At 46.8% G+C, this 15861-nt stretch overlaps 1 protein-coding gene across 4 annotated transcripts in view; it reads right to left on the reverse strand.

Annotated features, from left to right (window-relative positions):
• NPHP4 (nephrocystin 4) overlaps positions 1 to 15861 on the reverse strand; it is a 140157-nt gene that overhangs the window by 89802 nt on the left and 34494 nt on the right. For all 4 annotated transcript variants that reach the window (XM_057555489.1, XM_057555484.1, XM_057555476.1 and 1 more), the window contains 2 exons: positions 2613 to 2749; positions 330 to 511 (listed from right to left, as the gene is read on the reverse strand). In XM_057555489.1, coding sequence (XP_057411472.1) covers positions 330 to 511; positions 2613 to 2749 — 319 coding nt within the window. The remainder of the gene's footprint in view (positions 1 to 329; positions 512 to 2612; positions 2750 to 15861) is intronic.

Raw genomic sequence — 15861 nt, forward strand, 5'->3', positions numbered from 1 at the left:
CTCTGGTTCTGTGTCACGTGAGAAAGGGATCACAGGGTGCATCTGGAGGAAAGCGTGCCAGGGCTTCATAGCTGGAAGCATCTGTAATGCTAACTCCAAAACCCGTCGTGGCACAAAAACCAGGATCTTTCCAACCTCACAACACTGAGGTCTGCTCCTGATGGGGACGACTAAGCAACAGGAATCAAAGGCACCGGGGAAGAACCCAGGTGGATGAGCGCACACCTCACGTGTAAGAACAACTGCCTTTCGCTCTGATCCCTGGTCAGGTGCCCACCCGCACCTCCTAACTCCACGCGGGCCGCGACCTGGGACCCCAGGGGAAATACCTGGCCTTCGAAGAGGCGCCAACTTTCCGGCTGAAGCTGGCAGAGTGCGTCAAGGCCACCTCCAGCTCAGGCACCAGCACCACCACCTGTGGCCTGTGCACGAAGCCCAGCCCATTGTGCACGCCCACGCACAGGCGCCGCTCCAAGATCTCCAGGGCACCGCTGTCCAGCGGGCTGCCCGCCTGGGAAAAGCACACATGGCACAGAATAAGGTCAGTGCGGAGGGGGGAGGGAGCTCGCCAGAAAAGCTCCCAGCAGAGAGCCCCAGCAGAGAGAAGAAACTAGAACAGAGGTTTCAGACATTCCAGACCAGATGGAGCTTAGTGAAGCACCATCCAATCAGAGCAGACTGGCCTTAGGGCATTTTCTAGGTACTTTGGGGATTTCTCACGTAGCATCATCTTGTAGAGCAATACGTCCCTTAGATGCCTGAATCAGCTAACTCTCGCTCCGGGTTTCCAAGGTTGAGCTACAATTCTCAAGACGCAGCAAACCAGCAACCAGGGGCCCTAGCACCTCCAAGAGTACCTGGGGCTCCAAGAAGTGGGAGGTCCCGGAGACCAGGGCAGGCGCTGACGGAGGCTGAAGACAGCGAGCTTCAACACCTCTGCCCTCCCCCAGCTCAGACACCTGAGACTTGGGGCGGACAGGGCCGCAGGAAGAGTGGGCATATTTAGACAGCAAGTCTGCCCCAAAGTGATCCCTGGATATTAAAGTGTTTTCATCTTAACAAAAAAAAAGTACAGGCGCCCTAACAAATGAGCAAGGATATTCCTCCAGGCTATTATTGTTTATTAAATTATGTGATTGTTGCAAAATGATCCCTGAATTTTCAAGTTTTCTTCATTGCCCATTAATCATGATGAACAGACGTAAATTCAGCCCATTAGTCTCTGAGTAATGAAAATAAAACGAAGGTGATAACGGAGTATCTGCCGGTTGGATGGGAACAAAAATACAAAGAGAGTAAAAACACATAATAAAGTGATCTTTGTGGGAATATATAAAATTCAACAATGATACTCTTAAACATCTTTCTACCCTCAGACAATCTTTTCTGAGCAGTAAGAAAACAGCAGGAACTACGCCAAGAAAATGTATGATGCTATTTCAATCCTCTTCTCTGCTTCGTGTTTCTGTTTCACATAAGACTACATTACGTGGAACAACATTTTCAAGAACGGATAGAGAGCAAAAGAAAAGACCATCTTATTCGTGCGTGTACACACATTCGTGTGTGTGTGTGTGTGTGTGTCAATAATTTGCTAACTTCACAGGCTACGAGGACGGGCACCCACTGACTGCATCATTCATTCTCACAAATACATGTTAAAGACCTACTATGTGCCGACCGTTTTAGGCACATCAGGTGCAGCGGTAAAGCAAACCAAGTCCCTGTCCTCCTGGTGCAAATACTCCAGAGAGGGACCGACAATCCGCCCGTAAGCAGGAAGGAAACCAGGTGCTCTCCGCGAGGGCCAAGCACCCAGAGAAGCGAAGCCGGGCGATGCGCGGGGGGAAGGGGGCGCTGCCTGCAGCTTGGGCAGGGCGGCCCCTCAGGGCAACAGGTCTGCACTGAGACGTGAAACCTGAGAGGGGTGGTGCACGGATCCAGACGAAGAACATGCAGGAAAGTGGGCCATGTGGGGCCGAGGCATAACGGTGCGGAGGCTGCAGGACGGCGTCACACAGGCAACACTGAGCAGCGTCAGGGGGAGCACCGCTCACAGTAAACTGCTTCGATGCGGCGAAGTGGCTGAGATCCCTAGTCGTCTCCTTGGAAATATCCTCAAAATGTCCCTTGTAAATGTGGATTATTTCACAGGTCTTCCTATGCTCATTTGGTGATTTAACTTACTTTTAATTGAGGACTGATTAAGTTACATCAAAGTGAATGCTAATTAATGTCTCAGGATAACAGCACCCTCATCAATATCACAGTTAAGACAACGGGCTAGTGGGACTTCCCTGGTGGTCCAGTGGTTAAGACTCCGCTCTTCCAATGCAGGGGGCCTGGGTTCGATCCCTGGTTGGGGAACTAAGATCCCGCATCCCACATGCCACGTGACCCAGCCAAAAAGTAAAAATTTTTAAAAAAATTAAAAAAATAAAGACAATGGGCTAGTGTCCCTCTTCAGTCACAAAGAGATGAAAGACAGGACCACAGGTGTCACCAGGGGCTGGACCACCCACCTGGGGGCTTGAGAGGCCGGAAGCTCCCCAGCTCCGCCTGCCATTTCCACCTGCACTGTTCAGACTAACTTCCCGAACCCAAGACTGTACCTCCCGGAAGTGATCGCTGATCACAAGTTCCAGAAGCTCCTCCTCAAACTTCTCCAGGGAGGGATACAGCGTGAAGAACAAATCGTCCAGGTACCACGTGAGAGACTTCTGAAGGCGAGGCTTCCGGAGGGCGTCCCCTGCACAACGAACGAGAGGCTCAGAGGGATGACCCGCAGAAACAAAACCACCGGAGGGGTCTCTCACCCACGAGGGGTCCAGGCCGCAGGCCAAGCACAGAGAAGGCGGCATGGGCATCACTCAGACAGGACTCACAGCCAGAGCCCACCTCAGTCCAAGCCCAGACACCAAACAGATCAAACAAGCGCAAATTTCATTTTCGGTCCAAATTCTACCCCAAACCATCTCCAGGAACAAATCCCCTAATCCGGCCATCCAGGGCACACAGACAGCCTGAGGCAGAGTGACATCTGTCCCCTGCACTCGGCTTCCCTTTGTCATGACTTCCTATCCAGCAAGGGCGCAGCCCACTATGTCATTTCTCGTTTCATTAGGTTTACCCTGAAGCATGTGGAAACACGCAGGCATAGGCGTGAGCATGGCACAGCAACGAGCAGAAACTCAGGCTGGGCTGGTACCACGAGGGAAGTCCCACCCCGACCAAGAAGCACCCCTGGACCGTGAGCTCCGTGAGGACAGAAGGGGACAGCGGCCCCTGCATCCAGCCCAGCGCCCGCACCAAGCAGGTACATGGAAACCCGGCCGCGGCCACGAGAGGAGAGCATCACGTCCATTTGGAGAGGACCCTCCATGGGCTCTGGAGCAAAGGTGACACAGGAGGAAGAAGGCAAAGCCAGTTGCTTCCCAGCAAACACACGCCCAGGGGTGTGTTCCTTACGTCCCCATCAGTGTCATCTTTCTGGTTCTGGTCCTGTCTGTCTCTTCCTAAATTTTTATGATTATTTAAATATTTACGTACAAAGTCTTCGATTTTGAAAGCCAATTTTAAACTTAAAAAAAAATTGACGTAAGACTCAATGCTGGGGGGTGGAGTCAAGGTGCCGTACTAGGAGGACGCGGATTCGCGTCTCCTCACAACTAGGGCGCCTACCAGGCACCGGTGGGGGACCACAGACACCTAGGGGACGGGAGGAACCCCCAGCGACCGGTTGTTTCAATTACAGTTTTATTTTTCCTAATATATATTTTTTTTTTAATTTATTTATTTATTTATTTAATGGCTGTGTTGGGTCTTCGTTTCTGTGCGAGGGCTTTCTCTAGCTGTGGCAAGCGGGGGCCACTCTTCATCGCGGTGCGCGGGCCTCGCACTATCGCGGCCTCTCTTGTTGCGGAGCACAGGCTCCAGACGCGCAGGCTCAGTAATTGTGGCTCACGGGCTTAGTTGCTTACGGCATGTGGGATCTTCCCAGACCAGGGCTCGAACCCGTGTCCCCTGCATTGGCAGGCAGACTCTCAACCACTGCGCCACCAGGGAAGCCCCATATTTTTCCTAATATATTTTTTATCTTTATAACTTTATTTTGTTTTTTATTCTTTGATATTGTACTGCTTTTTTTCTTTCTTTCTTTCTTTTTTTTTTTTACCATGCCATAAAGCTTGCGGGATCTTGGTTCCCAGGCCAGAGGTCGGGCCCGAGCTCCTGTAGTGGGAGCTCCAAGTCCAAACAGCTGGACTAACAGAGAACCTCAGACCCCAGGGAATATCAGTTGGAGTGAGGCCTCACAGAGGTCCTCATATCAGCACCAAAACCCGGCTCTATCCAACTGCCTGCAAACTCCAGTGCTGGACACCTCAGGCCAAACAACCAGTAAGACAGGAATACAGCCCGACCCATCAAAAAAATGAAACGACAAAAAAAATGTTACAGACAAAGGAGCAAGCTTAAAAAATACAAGACCAAATAAATGAAGAAGAAATAGGCAACCTACCTGAAAAAGAATTCAGGGTAGTGATAGTAAAAATGATCCAAAATCTCAGAAACAGAATGGAGAAAATACATGAAACATTTAACAAGGATCTAAAAGAACTAAAGAGCAAGCAAACAGTGATAAACAACACAATAACTGAAATTAAAAATACTCTAGAGGGCTTCCCTGGTGGCACAGTGGTTAAGAATCCACCTGCCAATGCAGGCGACATGGGTTCGAGCCCTGGTCTCGGAAGATCCCACATGCCGCGGAGCAACAAAGCCCGTGCACCACAACTACTGAGCCTGCGCTCTAGAGCCCGCGAGCCACAACTGCCGAAGCCCACGCACCTAGAGCCCGAGCTCCGCAACAAGAGAAGCCACCTCAATGAGAAGCCCGTGCACCTCAAAAAAGAGTAACCCCCGCTCGCCACAACTAGAGAAAGCCTGCACACAGCAACAAAGACCCAACGCATCCAAAAATAAATAAATTTAAAAAAAAAAAACTCTAGAAGGAATCAATAGCAGAATAACTGAGGCAGAAGAATGGATATGTGAGCGGGAAGATAAAATGGTGCAAATTACTGCCACGGGGCAGAATAAAGAAAAAAGAATGAAAAGAATTGAGGACAGTCTCAGAGACCTCTGGGACAACATTAAATGCATCAATATTCGAATTATAGGGGTCCCAAAAGAAGAAGAGAAAAAGAAAGGGTCTGAGAAAATATTTCAAGAGATTATAATGGAAAACTTCCCTAACATGGGAAAGGAAGTAGTCAATCAAGTCCAGGAAGCACAGAGAGTACCATACAGGATAAAACGAGAGAAACATGCCAAGACACACAGTAATCAAACTGACAAAAATTAAAGACAAAGAAAAATTATTAAAAGCAACAAGAGAAAAACAACAAATAACATACAAGGGAACTCCCATAAGGTTAACAGCTGATTTCTCAGCAGAAACTCTGCAAGCCAGAAGGGAGTGGCATGATATATTTAAAGTGATGAAAGAAAAGAACCAAAGCCAAGAATACTCTATCTAGCAAGGATCTCATTCAGATTCGACAGAGAAATCAAAAGCTTTACAGACAAGCAAAAGCTAAGAGAATTCAGCACCACCAAACCAGCTCTACAACAAATGCTAAAGGAACTTCTCTAAGTGGGAAACACAAGAGAAGAAAAGGACAAACAAAAACAACCCCAAACCAATTAAGATAATGGTAATAGGAACATACATATTGATAATTACCTTAAATGTAAATGGATTAAATGCTCCAACCAAAAGACATAGACTGGCTGAATGGATACAAAAACAAGACCTGTACATATGCTGTCTATAAGAGACCCACTTCAGACCTAGGGACACATACAGACTGAAAGTGCGGGGATGGAAAAAGATATTCCATGCAAAGGGAAACCAAAAGAAAGCTGGAGTAGCAATTCTCATATCAGACAAAATAGACTTTAAAATAAAGACTATTAAAAGAGACAAAGAAGGACACTACATAATGATCAAGGGATCAATCCAAGAAGAAGATATAACAATTGTAAATATTTATGTACCCAACATAGGAGCACATCAATACATAAGGCAAATGCTAACAGACATAATAGGGGAAATCGACAGTAACACAATCATAGTAGGGGACTTTAACACCCCACTTTCACCAATGGACAGATCATCCAAAATGAAAATAAATAAGAAAACACAAGCTTTAAATGACACATTAAACAAGATGGACTTAATTGATATTTATAGGACATTCCATCCGAAAACAACAGAATACACTTTCTTCTCAAGTATTCATGGAACATTCTCCAGGATAGACCATATCTTGGGTCACAAATCAAGCTTTGGTAAATTTAAGAAAATTGAAATCGTATGAAGTATCTTTTCCGACCACAACGCTACGAGACTAGATATCAATTACAGGAAAAAAAAATGTAAAAAATACAAATGCATGGAGGCTAAACAATGCGCAACTAAATAACCAAGAAATCACTGAAGAAATCAAAGAGAAAATCAAAAAATACCTAGAAACAAATGACAATGAAAACATGAAGACCCAAAACCTGTGGGATGCAGCAAAAGCAGTTCAAGAGGGAAGTTTATAGCAATACAATCCTACCTCAGGAAACAAGAAAAAATCTCAAATAAACAACCTAACCTTACACCTAAAGCAATTAGGGAAAGAAGAATAGAAAAACCCCAAAGTTAGCAGAAGGAAAGAAATTATAAAGATCAGATCAGAAATAAATGAAAAAGAAATGAAGGAAACAATAGCAAAGATCAATAAAACTAAAAGCTGGTTCTTGGAGAAGATAAACAAAATTGATAAACCATTAGCCAGACTCATCAAGAAAAAAAGGGAGAGGACTCAAATCAACAGAATTAGAAATGAAAAAGGAGAAGTAACAACTGACACTGCAGAAATACAAAGGATCATGAGAGATTACTACAAGCAACTCTATGCCAATAAAATGGACAGCCTGGAAGAAATGGACAAATTCTTAGAAAAACACAACCTTCCAAGACTGAACCAGGAAGAAATAGAAAAAATAAACAGACCAATCACAAGCACTGAAATTGAAACTGTGATTAAAAACCTTCCAACAAATAAAATCCCAGGACCAGATGGCTTCACAGGTGAATTCTATCAAACATTTAGAGAAGAGCTAACACCCATCCTTCTCAAACTCTTCCAAAATATAGCAGAGGGAGGAACACTCCTAAACTCATTCTACGAGGCCACCATCACCCTGATACCGAAACCAGACAAAGATGTCACAAAAAAAGAAAACTACAGGCCAATATCTCTGATGAATATAGATGCAAAAATCCTCAACAAAATACTAGCAAACAGAATCCAACAGCACATTAAAAGGATCATACACAATGGTCAAGTGGGGTTTACCCCAGGGATGCAAGGATTGTTCAATATATGCAAATCAGTGAATGTGATACACCATATTAACAAATTTAAGGATTAAAAACCATATGATAATCTCAATAGATGCAGAAAAAGCTTTTGACAAAATTCAACACCCATTTATGATTAAAAACTCTCCAAAAAGTAGGCATAGAGGGAACCTACCTCAACACAGTAAAGGCCATATATGACAAACCCACAGCAAACATCGTTTTCAATGGTGAAAAACTGAAACCATTTCCTCTAAGATCAGGAACAAGACAAGGTTGCCCACCCTCACCACTATTATTCAACATAATTTTGGAAGTTTTAGCCACAGCAGTCAGAGGAGAAAAAGAAATAAAAGGAATACAAATCGGAAAAGAAGTAAAACTGTCACTGTTTGCAGATGACATGATACTATACATAGAAAATCCTAAAGGTGCCACCAGAAAACTACTAGAGCTAATCAGTGAATTTGGTAGAGTAGCAGGATACAAAATTAATGCACAGAAATCTCTTGCATTCCTATACACTAATGAAGAAAAAGCTGAACGAGAAATTAAGGAAACACTCCCATTTACCATTGCAACAAAAAGAATAAAATACCTAGGAATAAACCTACCTAAGGAGACAAAAGACTTGTATGCAAAAAACTATAAGACACTGTTGAAAGAAATTAAAGATGATACAAACAGATGGAGAGATATACCATGTTCTTAGATTGGAAGAATCAACATTGTGAAAATGACTATACTATCCAAAGCAATCTAGAGATGCAATGCAATCCCTATCAGACTACCAATGGCATTTTTCACAGAACTAGAACAAAAAATTTCACAATTTGTATGGAAACACAAAAGACCCCAAATAGCCAAAGCAATCTTGAGAAAGAAAAATGGAGCTGGAGTAATCAGGCTCCTGCACTTCATACTATACTACAAAGCTACAGTAGTCAAGACAGTGTGGTACTGGCACAGAAACAGAAATATAGATCAATGGAACGGATAGAAAGCCCAGAGATAAACCCACACACATATGGTCACCTTACCTTTGATAAAGGAGGCAAGAGTATACAATGGAGGAAAAGACAGCCTCGTCAATAAGTGGTGCTGGGAAAACTGGACAGCTACATGTAAAAGAATGAAATTAGAACACTTCCTAACACCATACACAAAAATAAACTCAAAATGGATTAAAGACCTAAATGTAAGGCCAGACACTATAAAACTCTTAGAGGAAAACATAGGCAGAACACTCTATGACATAAATCACAGCAATATATTTTTTGACCCACCTCCTAGAGAAACGGAAATAAAACCAAAAATAAACAAGTGGGACCTAATGAAACTTAAAAGCTTTTGCACAGCAAAGGAAACCATATAAAAGACTAAATGACAACCCTCAGAACTGGAGAAAATATTTGCAAACGAAGCAACTGACAAAGGATTAATCTCTAAAATATACAAGCAGCTCATGCAGCTCAATATCAAAAAAACAAACAACCCAATCCAAATATGGGCAGAACACCCAAATAGATATTTCTCCAAAGAAGATATGCAGATTGCCAACAAACACATGAAAAGATGCTCAACATCACTAATCATTAGAGAAATGCAAATCAAAACTACAACGAGGTTATCACCTCACACCCATGAGAATGGCCATCATCAAAAAATCTACAAACAGTAAACGCTGGAGAGGGTGTGGAGAAAAGAGAACCCTCTTGCACTGGTGGTGGGAATGTAAATTGATACAGCCACTGTGGAGAACAGTATGGAGGTTCCTTAAAAAACTAAAAATAGGACTACCATACGACCCAGCAATCCCACTACTGGGCATATACCCTGAAAAAACCATAATTCAAAAAGAGTGATGTACCACAATGTTCATTGCAGCACTATTTACAATAGCCAGGACATGGAAGCAACCTAAGTGTCCATCAAGAGATGAATGGATAAAGAAGATGTGGCACAGATATACAATGGAATATTACTCAGCCATAAAAAGAAACGAAATTGAGTTATTTGTAGTGAGGAGGATGGACCTAGAGTCTGTCATACAGAGGGAAGTCAGAAAGAGAAAAACAAATACTGTATGCTAACACATATATATGGAATCTAAAAAAAAAAAAAGTTTCTGATGAACCTAGGGGCAGGACAGGAAAAAAGACACAGACATAAAGAATGGACTTGAGGACACGGGGAGGGGGAAGGGTAAGCTGGGACGAAGTGAGAGAGTAACACTGACATATATACACTACCAAATGTAAAATAGCTAGCTAGTGGGAAGCAGCTGCATAGCACAGGGAGATCAGCTCCATGCTTTGCAACTACCTAGAGGGGTGGGATAAGGAGGGTGGAAGGGAGACGCAAGCGGGAGGGGATATGGGGATATACGTATGCATATAGCTGATTCACTTTGCTATACAGCAGAAACTAACACAACATTGTAAAGCAATTATACTCCAATAAAGATGTTAAAAAAAAAAAAAAGGCTCAATGCTGATGAAACTGTGGTGAAAGGAACACTCTACCTTGCTGAAAGGTTATAAATCAGTACAGCTAAGAGGCAATTTTCTCTAACTTTGTGTGTGTCAAGAGCCTTAAAAATGTCCATATCCACCTTCTGCCCCAGTAATGCCACTTTTGAATCTATTTAGCAAGATATCAAAGATGGAAGCAAGCTTTATTTGCAGGAATACTCATTAGAACATTATTTATAACAGACAAAAATAAGAAACCACCAGATGTTCAATAATAGGAGAATTTAAATAATCTATGGCTCATCCAGATAAAATGAGAAAAAAATCATATTCTCAAAGATTATTTAATAATCAAAAAGTAATCATGATATTGTAGGTGAAAAAAACAACATATAAAACTGTGTATTATTAGTCCATTTGATGACAATTTTATTTAAAATATATGCATTTACATGTATACATGTATATCATTTTTTTGGAATAGTTGCTCTGTTCTTGTTTTTCTTTTTTTTAATTGAAGTATGATTGATATATAATGTTTCAGGTGTACAGCAAAGTGACTCAGATATATAGATAGATAGATAGATAGATATTCTTTTTCAGATTCTTTTCCATTATAGATAATTACAAGATATTGAATATAGTTCCCTGTGCTATACAGTAGATCCTTGTTGTTTATTTTATATATAGTAGTGTGTATATGTCAATCCCAAATTCCCAATTTATCCCTCCCCCCCTTTGCCCTTTGGTAACCATAAGTTTGTTTTTGAAGTCTGTGAGTCTATTTCTGTTTTGCAAATAAGTTCCTTTGTATATTTTTTCAGATTCCACAGATAAGTGATATCATATGATATTTGTCTTTCTCTGACTTCACTGAGTATGATAATCTCTAGGTCCATCCATGTTGCTGCACATGATATTATTTCATTCTTTTCTATGGCTGAGTAATATTCCATTGTATATATGTGCCACATCTTCTTTATCCACTCCCCTGTCAATGGACATTTAGGTTGCTTCCATGTCTTGGCTATCGTAAATAGTGCTGCTATGAACACTGGGGTGCATATATCTTTTCGAAATAGTTTCCATCTTTTCTGGATATGTGCCCAGTAGTAGGATTGCAGGATCATACAGTAACTCTATTTTTATTTTTTTAAGGAACCTCCATACTGTCCTCCATAATGGCTGTATCAATTTACATTCCCACCAACAGTGTAGGAGGGTTCCCTTTTCTCCACACCCTCTCCAGCATTTATTATTTATAGACTCTTTGATGGTGGCCTATGCATGTATATCTGTAGGCAGTAATCACAGATTATCTTATTTCCCTCTTTGTGGCTTTCTATACCTTCCCTATCACAAACACACACTAGGTTTGATTGATACATCTGAGAAAGTTTATGTATTCCTTTCATCATTTTTTAATTGTTTAAAGCAGGTCAGTTGATGAATCAGACCCAATTAAAAGTGCAGGTATCATTATTCACAGTAGCCAAAAAGTGGAAACAACCCAGTATCCATCAACAGATGGACCGACAAACAAAATGTGGTCCATCCACACGACAGAATATCATTCAACCTTAAAAAAGGAAGGAAATTCTGGCATATGTTACAACATGGATGAACGTTGTAGACATTATGCTGCGTGAGATAAGCCAGTCACAAAAAGACAAGTACTGGATAATTCCATTTATATGAGGTACTTAAATTAGTCAAATTCCGAGATGGAAAGGAGAATGGAGGCTGCCAGGGGCTGGGGGGCGGGGGATGGGGAGTTAGTGCTTCGTGGGTGCGGAGTCTTGTTCTGCAGGAGGAAAACGTTCTGGAGATGGAGGGTTGCTCAAGGGTGTGAATGTACTTAACACTACTGAATGCACGTTGAAAAACAGTATGACACGTCTATTTTAGCACGATTTTTTTTAAGTGCAGAAATATATAAACTGCAACCTTTCATGAAATGGTCAAGCGAGTGTCCAAAGCACATCCTGAACTGGGAGCCTCCGTCAGAGAGAGAGGGGCGGGGGGGAGGGGAGGAGGGCAGGGCGAAGGGTCCACCTCCTGCAGCAAGACACAGGAACCCGGGGCCTCCACTGACAGGAAGCGGTACAGATTGTCCCTGCAGGATTTCAGGGAGCGATGCTGGCAGGACCCAGAGCAGCAGGAGGTGAGTGTGCAGAGATGGAGCAGAGGGAAGTGGGAGGGACACGTGAAGGACGCTTGTCACCCCCTTATTTTTGCAGACTCCGTAATATTTGCATTCTGCAAGTTAATTCATGTGTCTGCAATCCTCCTCCAGTGATTTCAGCATTTTTAACACAAGACTGCTGCCTTTTTCCATGACCCTGAGCTGCATGACTCTGCTCGCTGCTTTAAAGCCCAGACAGGCTCGTTTGCTGGTTACCAAACAATCCCCCTCCTCTTGATCGCAATTAAACTCTTGGTCAAAACAGGTGTTCAGACTCAAGTGGTCCAGGGCTCCGTGGGCAGTCACGGGGGAGAGGGGCGGGGGGAGGGGGATCCAGGTAAGGTGGCCACGCCCCTCCCCCAGAGGGAGGTGGCCGCGGCCGCTGAGCTCCCTGTACTCCTGGTGAGACCCCCCCTACCTCCCCCCACCCCACACTCAGGACCCACACACACACGTCAATGCAGGCCTTGACGCTGTCGGGACCATCTCACCCTGCCCCCCACCTGGGCTTCCATCACTCAGCCCAGGGAGCCGGGACCCCCCGGACACCCCATTCTCTCATCTCTGGGGCAGAGAACAGCCTGGGGGCACCCACTGAACACACAGGGAAGGACACACGGGCTGCACCCTCTCCCCAACAGTCCTGTGCTGAGCAGCAAAATCACCCGACCCCAAAGGGACACCCCGCATGTTACCTGCTCACCTTGCCCCCACGTCAAGTCCTGTTTCCAGAGAAGCGTGAGTGGGAAATGAGTGCCCTCCCCCGGGGGCTGCTCCCTCAGAGGGTCTGCGTGGCCCCCAAGCCAGAGGCCACTCCGTGGTCAACAGGCACTGGAACAGAGAGAAGAGCCACCAGCCAGACCCCCGTCTGCAGGCCGCCGTAGGAGCAGAAGGAAAACCCAGAACCGACGCCTTTCCCAGCGCAAGGCGTCCAGTTCCAAGCCTGGCTTGGCCGGGGACCCGCTCTGCGAGCCTCCAGAAGCCACGACTGAAGAAAGAACGGCCCTGCAGGGCCCTCGCACAGGAGACAGATCCCGCCTCCCAGACGTCCTGCGGCAGCCACCGTGGCCACGTCGGAGGAGCCTTCTGGCCCAACCCAAGGCAGAACTTGCCTGACCAAAGAGCAGCCGCTCACGCTCGCCGGACCCTCCCTGTGTCCCTCTCTGGGCAGGTCCTCATAATGTCCCCATTTTACAGAGGAGACCGGCCACAGCAGAGGCTTGGAGCCATCCCACGGGGCCAGGAGCAGAGCCAGCGCACCACCGCCGGCCTCAGGGCTCTTCCCCAGCATTCCAGCAGCGCCCACAAAGCGCAGCTTTGCCATCTGACACTGTCATTCAGTCATTCAACCGACCAGCGTCAGCAGCCAGGACAGACGCAAGGGGTCTCAGCAGAGCTGACCTCCCGGAGGTGGCGACTGCTGACCCTCGTGCTCTGTAACTGGGTCAAGCTTTCACCCATCTGTTGCCAGGTCTCTGGACGGGGCTGCAACTCCCAGCAACAGCACTGCTCCCATGGGAAGACAACCCCTACTGCACGACGATCCATCTTCTTCTGAGACCCCTGAACGCACTGCAGAGAAAATGGGGACCGCTAGAACCCCTCCCTAGCGACAGCCTTCAGGGAAGCGCTTGGAAACACCCGAGATGCCCAAGGAGCTCCCCGCTAGGCCCTAACGACGTCCCCCCACCCGCGGACCGAAGCCTCCCGGGGACATGGCTCTCCTGCCGAGGGTATTTCATTCGCCAGAATGCACCTCACAAGACAGAGAGAACACGGCAACAGAGGCAACAGAGTGCAAGCGAAATTGAGGTACGATTTAGGCAGGAGTGGAAATGAGCTTGCGCCGGTCCACACATACTCTGAAACACCTCCTACTGCCCGTGAGGACCGTGGTTAGACTGTGAGGTTGGCCCTCACTTACCTGCATCCGGGAAAGATGCCCTGATGCTCCACTGGGAATACAGGGCTGCACCCTCAGCCCCAGCACGGGGCCTGCCACGCAGAGGATCTACTCTACAAATACATGTTGAGTCATCAACAAATAAGTGAATGAATCAATGACTAAACTAGTATATAAAAGGCATACACCCAGCTATTAGCAGTGGTTTTCTCTGGCAGTGAGATTGGAAGGGAAAACTTTTAGTCTTACCGAATTCACGGAATCAAGATTGATTCTGTCATTTTAAGCTGTCCTCGGCCTAAGAGGGCGCCAAGGACCGGAGTCTCAGCTGCAGCAGCACCAGCCCCCGGCTCAGAGCGGCAGCGGGAAGCCCTGTGCCCCTCACTCCCTCTCCGCAGGGCACCGCGGTCACTGTCCGGGAATCTAGAAGCCACGCTCCCAGACCGGGGGAGGGCAGGCCGTCAGCACAGCCTGGGAAGCCCGGGGGCAGAACCCCACCGCTACACGAGGTGCTCAGGCTTGGGGTGCGGGGCCCCACCCGGGACCTCGATGTTGTTTGTTGAGATGCAGCACCGGCAGGTCGGGGCTGGAACACCACCTCAGGTAGGTAAGTAGAGGGCCGGCCCGGGGACACACCAAGCTAGGGGAGGCCGCCACGGGGCAGACGGGCAAGTCAGTTCTGCGGACAGCGCTGCCGAGCTCGGGTTTAACAGATGACGAAGCCGGGGCTGGAGTCGGCGAGCTGGCGGGTCCGGCAGGGCGGGCTGGCCCCGGGACTGCCCCGCACAGCACAGAGCTGGCACGGCAATGCTCGACATACAGGAGGGCGGGAGGATGGGATCCCGGGGAGCAGCGGCGGTGAGCCAGGCCAAGCAGGGGACCAGGGATGACTGACAGCGGTGAGCCCCCTGCACTGACGGCCCAGCACGGTGCCCGGGGCGCCCCTCACCACCCCTGCCAGCCAGACCTCCCGCAGCTGCTGCGAGGCTGCCCCACTTAACTAAAACCACGTGTGAACCTGCAGTGACCTCAGTCCACAATTCAGTGGAAAACAACTCAGTCCTCCTGTATTGTGGCATTTTACAAAGGAACAAATATCCGAGTCCCAACACGGCATCCAAATAAAACCAAACCCTCTGCAAATTAGACAAGCGATTCCCGATTCCCACCACGGAGGCCAGCACCAGTCCCTGCCTGGGCGCTTTCAGGGCCATAAAACGGTATCCAGCAAAGAAACCCTTTCTCAAAGAGTGAGTCACAAAAGCCTGTAAGATCCTGGGCAGAACCGATAACGGAGTCAATAACCGCTGTCAGAAAGGGCTGAGCAACAGGGTCTCTGCTCCCTGACGGTCTCGGGACGGAGGGGAGGCTGCCCTCGGCCCCTCCCCAGAGGAGCTCCTGCATGGGTGACGGCAGCTCCCGCCCGCCCGCCAGACCGATTCCGGCCGTTTGTTTTTAAACAACAACAACGTAAACTGTCCTTCATCTTTGCCATTTTACAGGAACCACCTGCATCTATTAAAAATGCCCAGTGCCAGCCGCTCCATTCCAGGGAGGCAAACCGGAGGCCAGCGGGGCCCAGCTCTTCCGAAAACACGAACTTCAGGGTCAGGAGCTGAACTCATGCTCCTGGGATCCAGAACTCGTCTCCGTAACGCAGCCCTTGACTCGCACAGTCCGGCCTGAGATGCTGGGAACAAACGCGGGGCCTGTCTGGGCATCTGAGCTTCTCCTTCGCCTTCCAGGAAGGACACAGAAGCAGGTCCGAGCTCCGCTTCCGTATTTTCATGTTTTATCTGCAGTGCTACTGACACCCACTGGTGATGGATACACCTCAGGCCCCAAGAACATTCTGTTTAAATGCCCAGAATCCCAGGTCAGA

This window comes from Balaenoptera acutorostrata, chromosome 1 (genome assembly GCF_949987535.1).
Source record: "Balaenoptera acutorostrata chromosome 1, mBalAcu1.1, whole genome shotgun sequence".
In the NCBI taxonomy this organism is placed as follows: Eukaryota; Metazoa; Chordata; class Mammalia; order Artiodactyla; family Balaenopteridae; genus Balaenoptera; species Balaenoptera acutorostrata.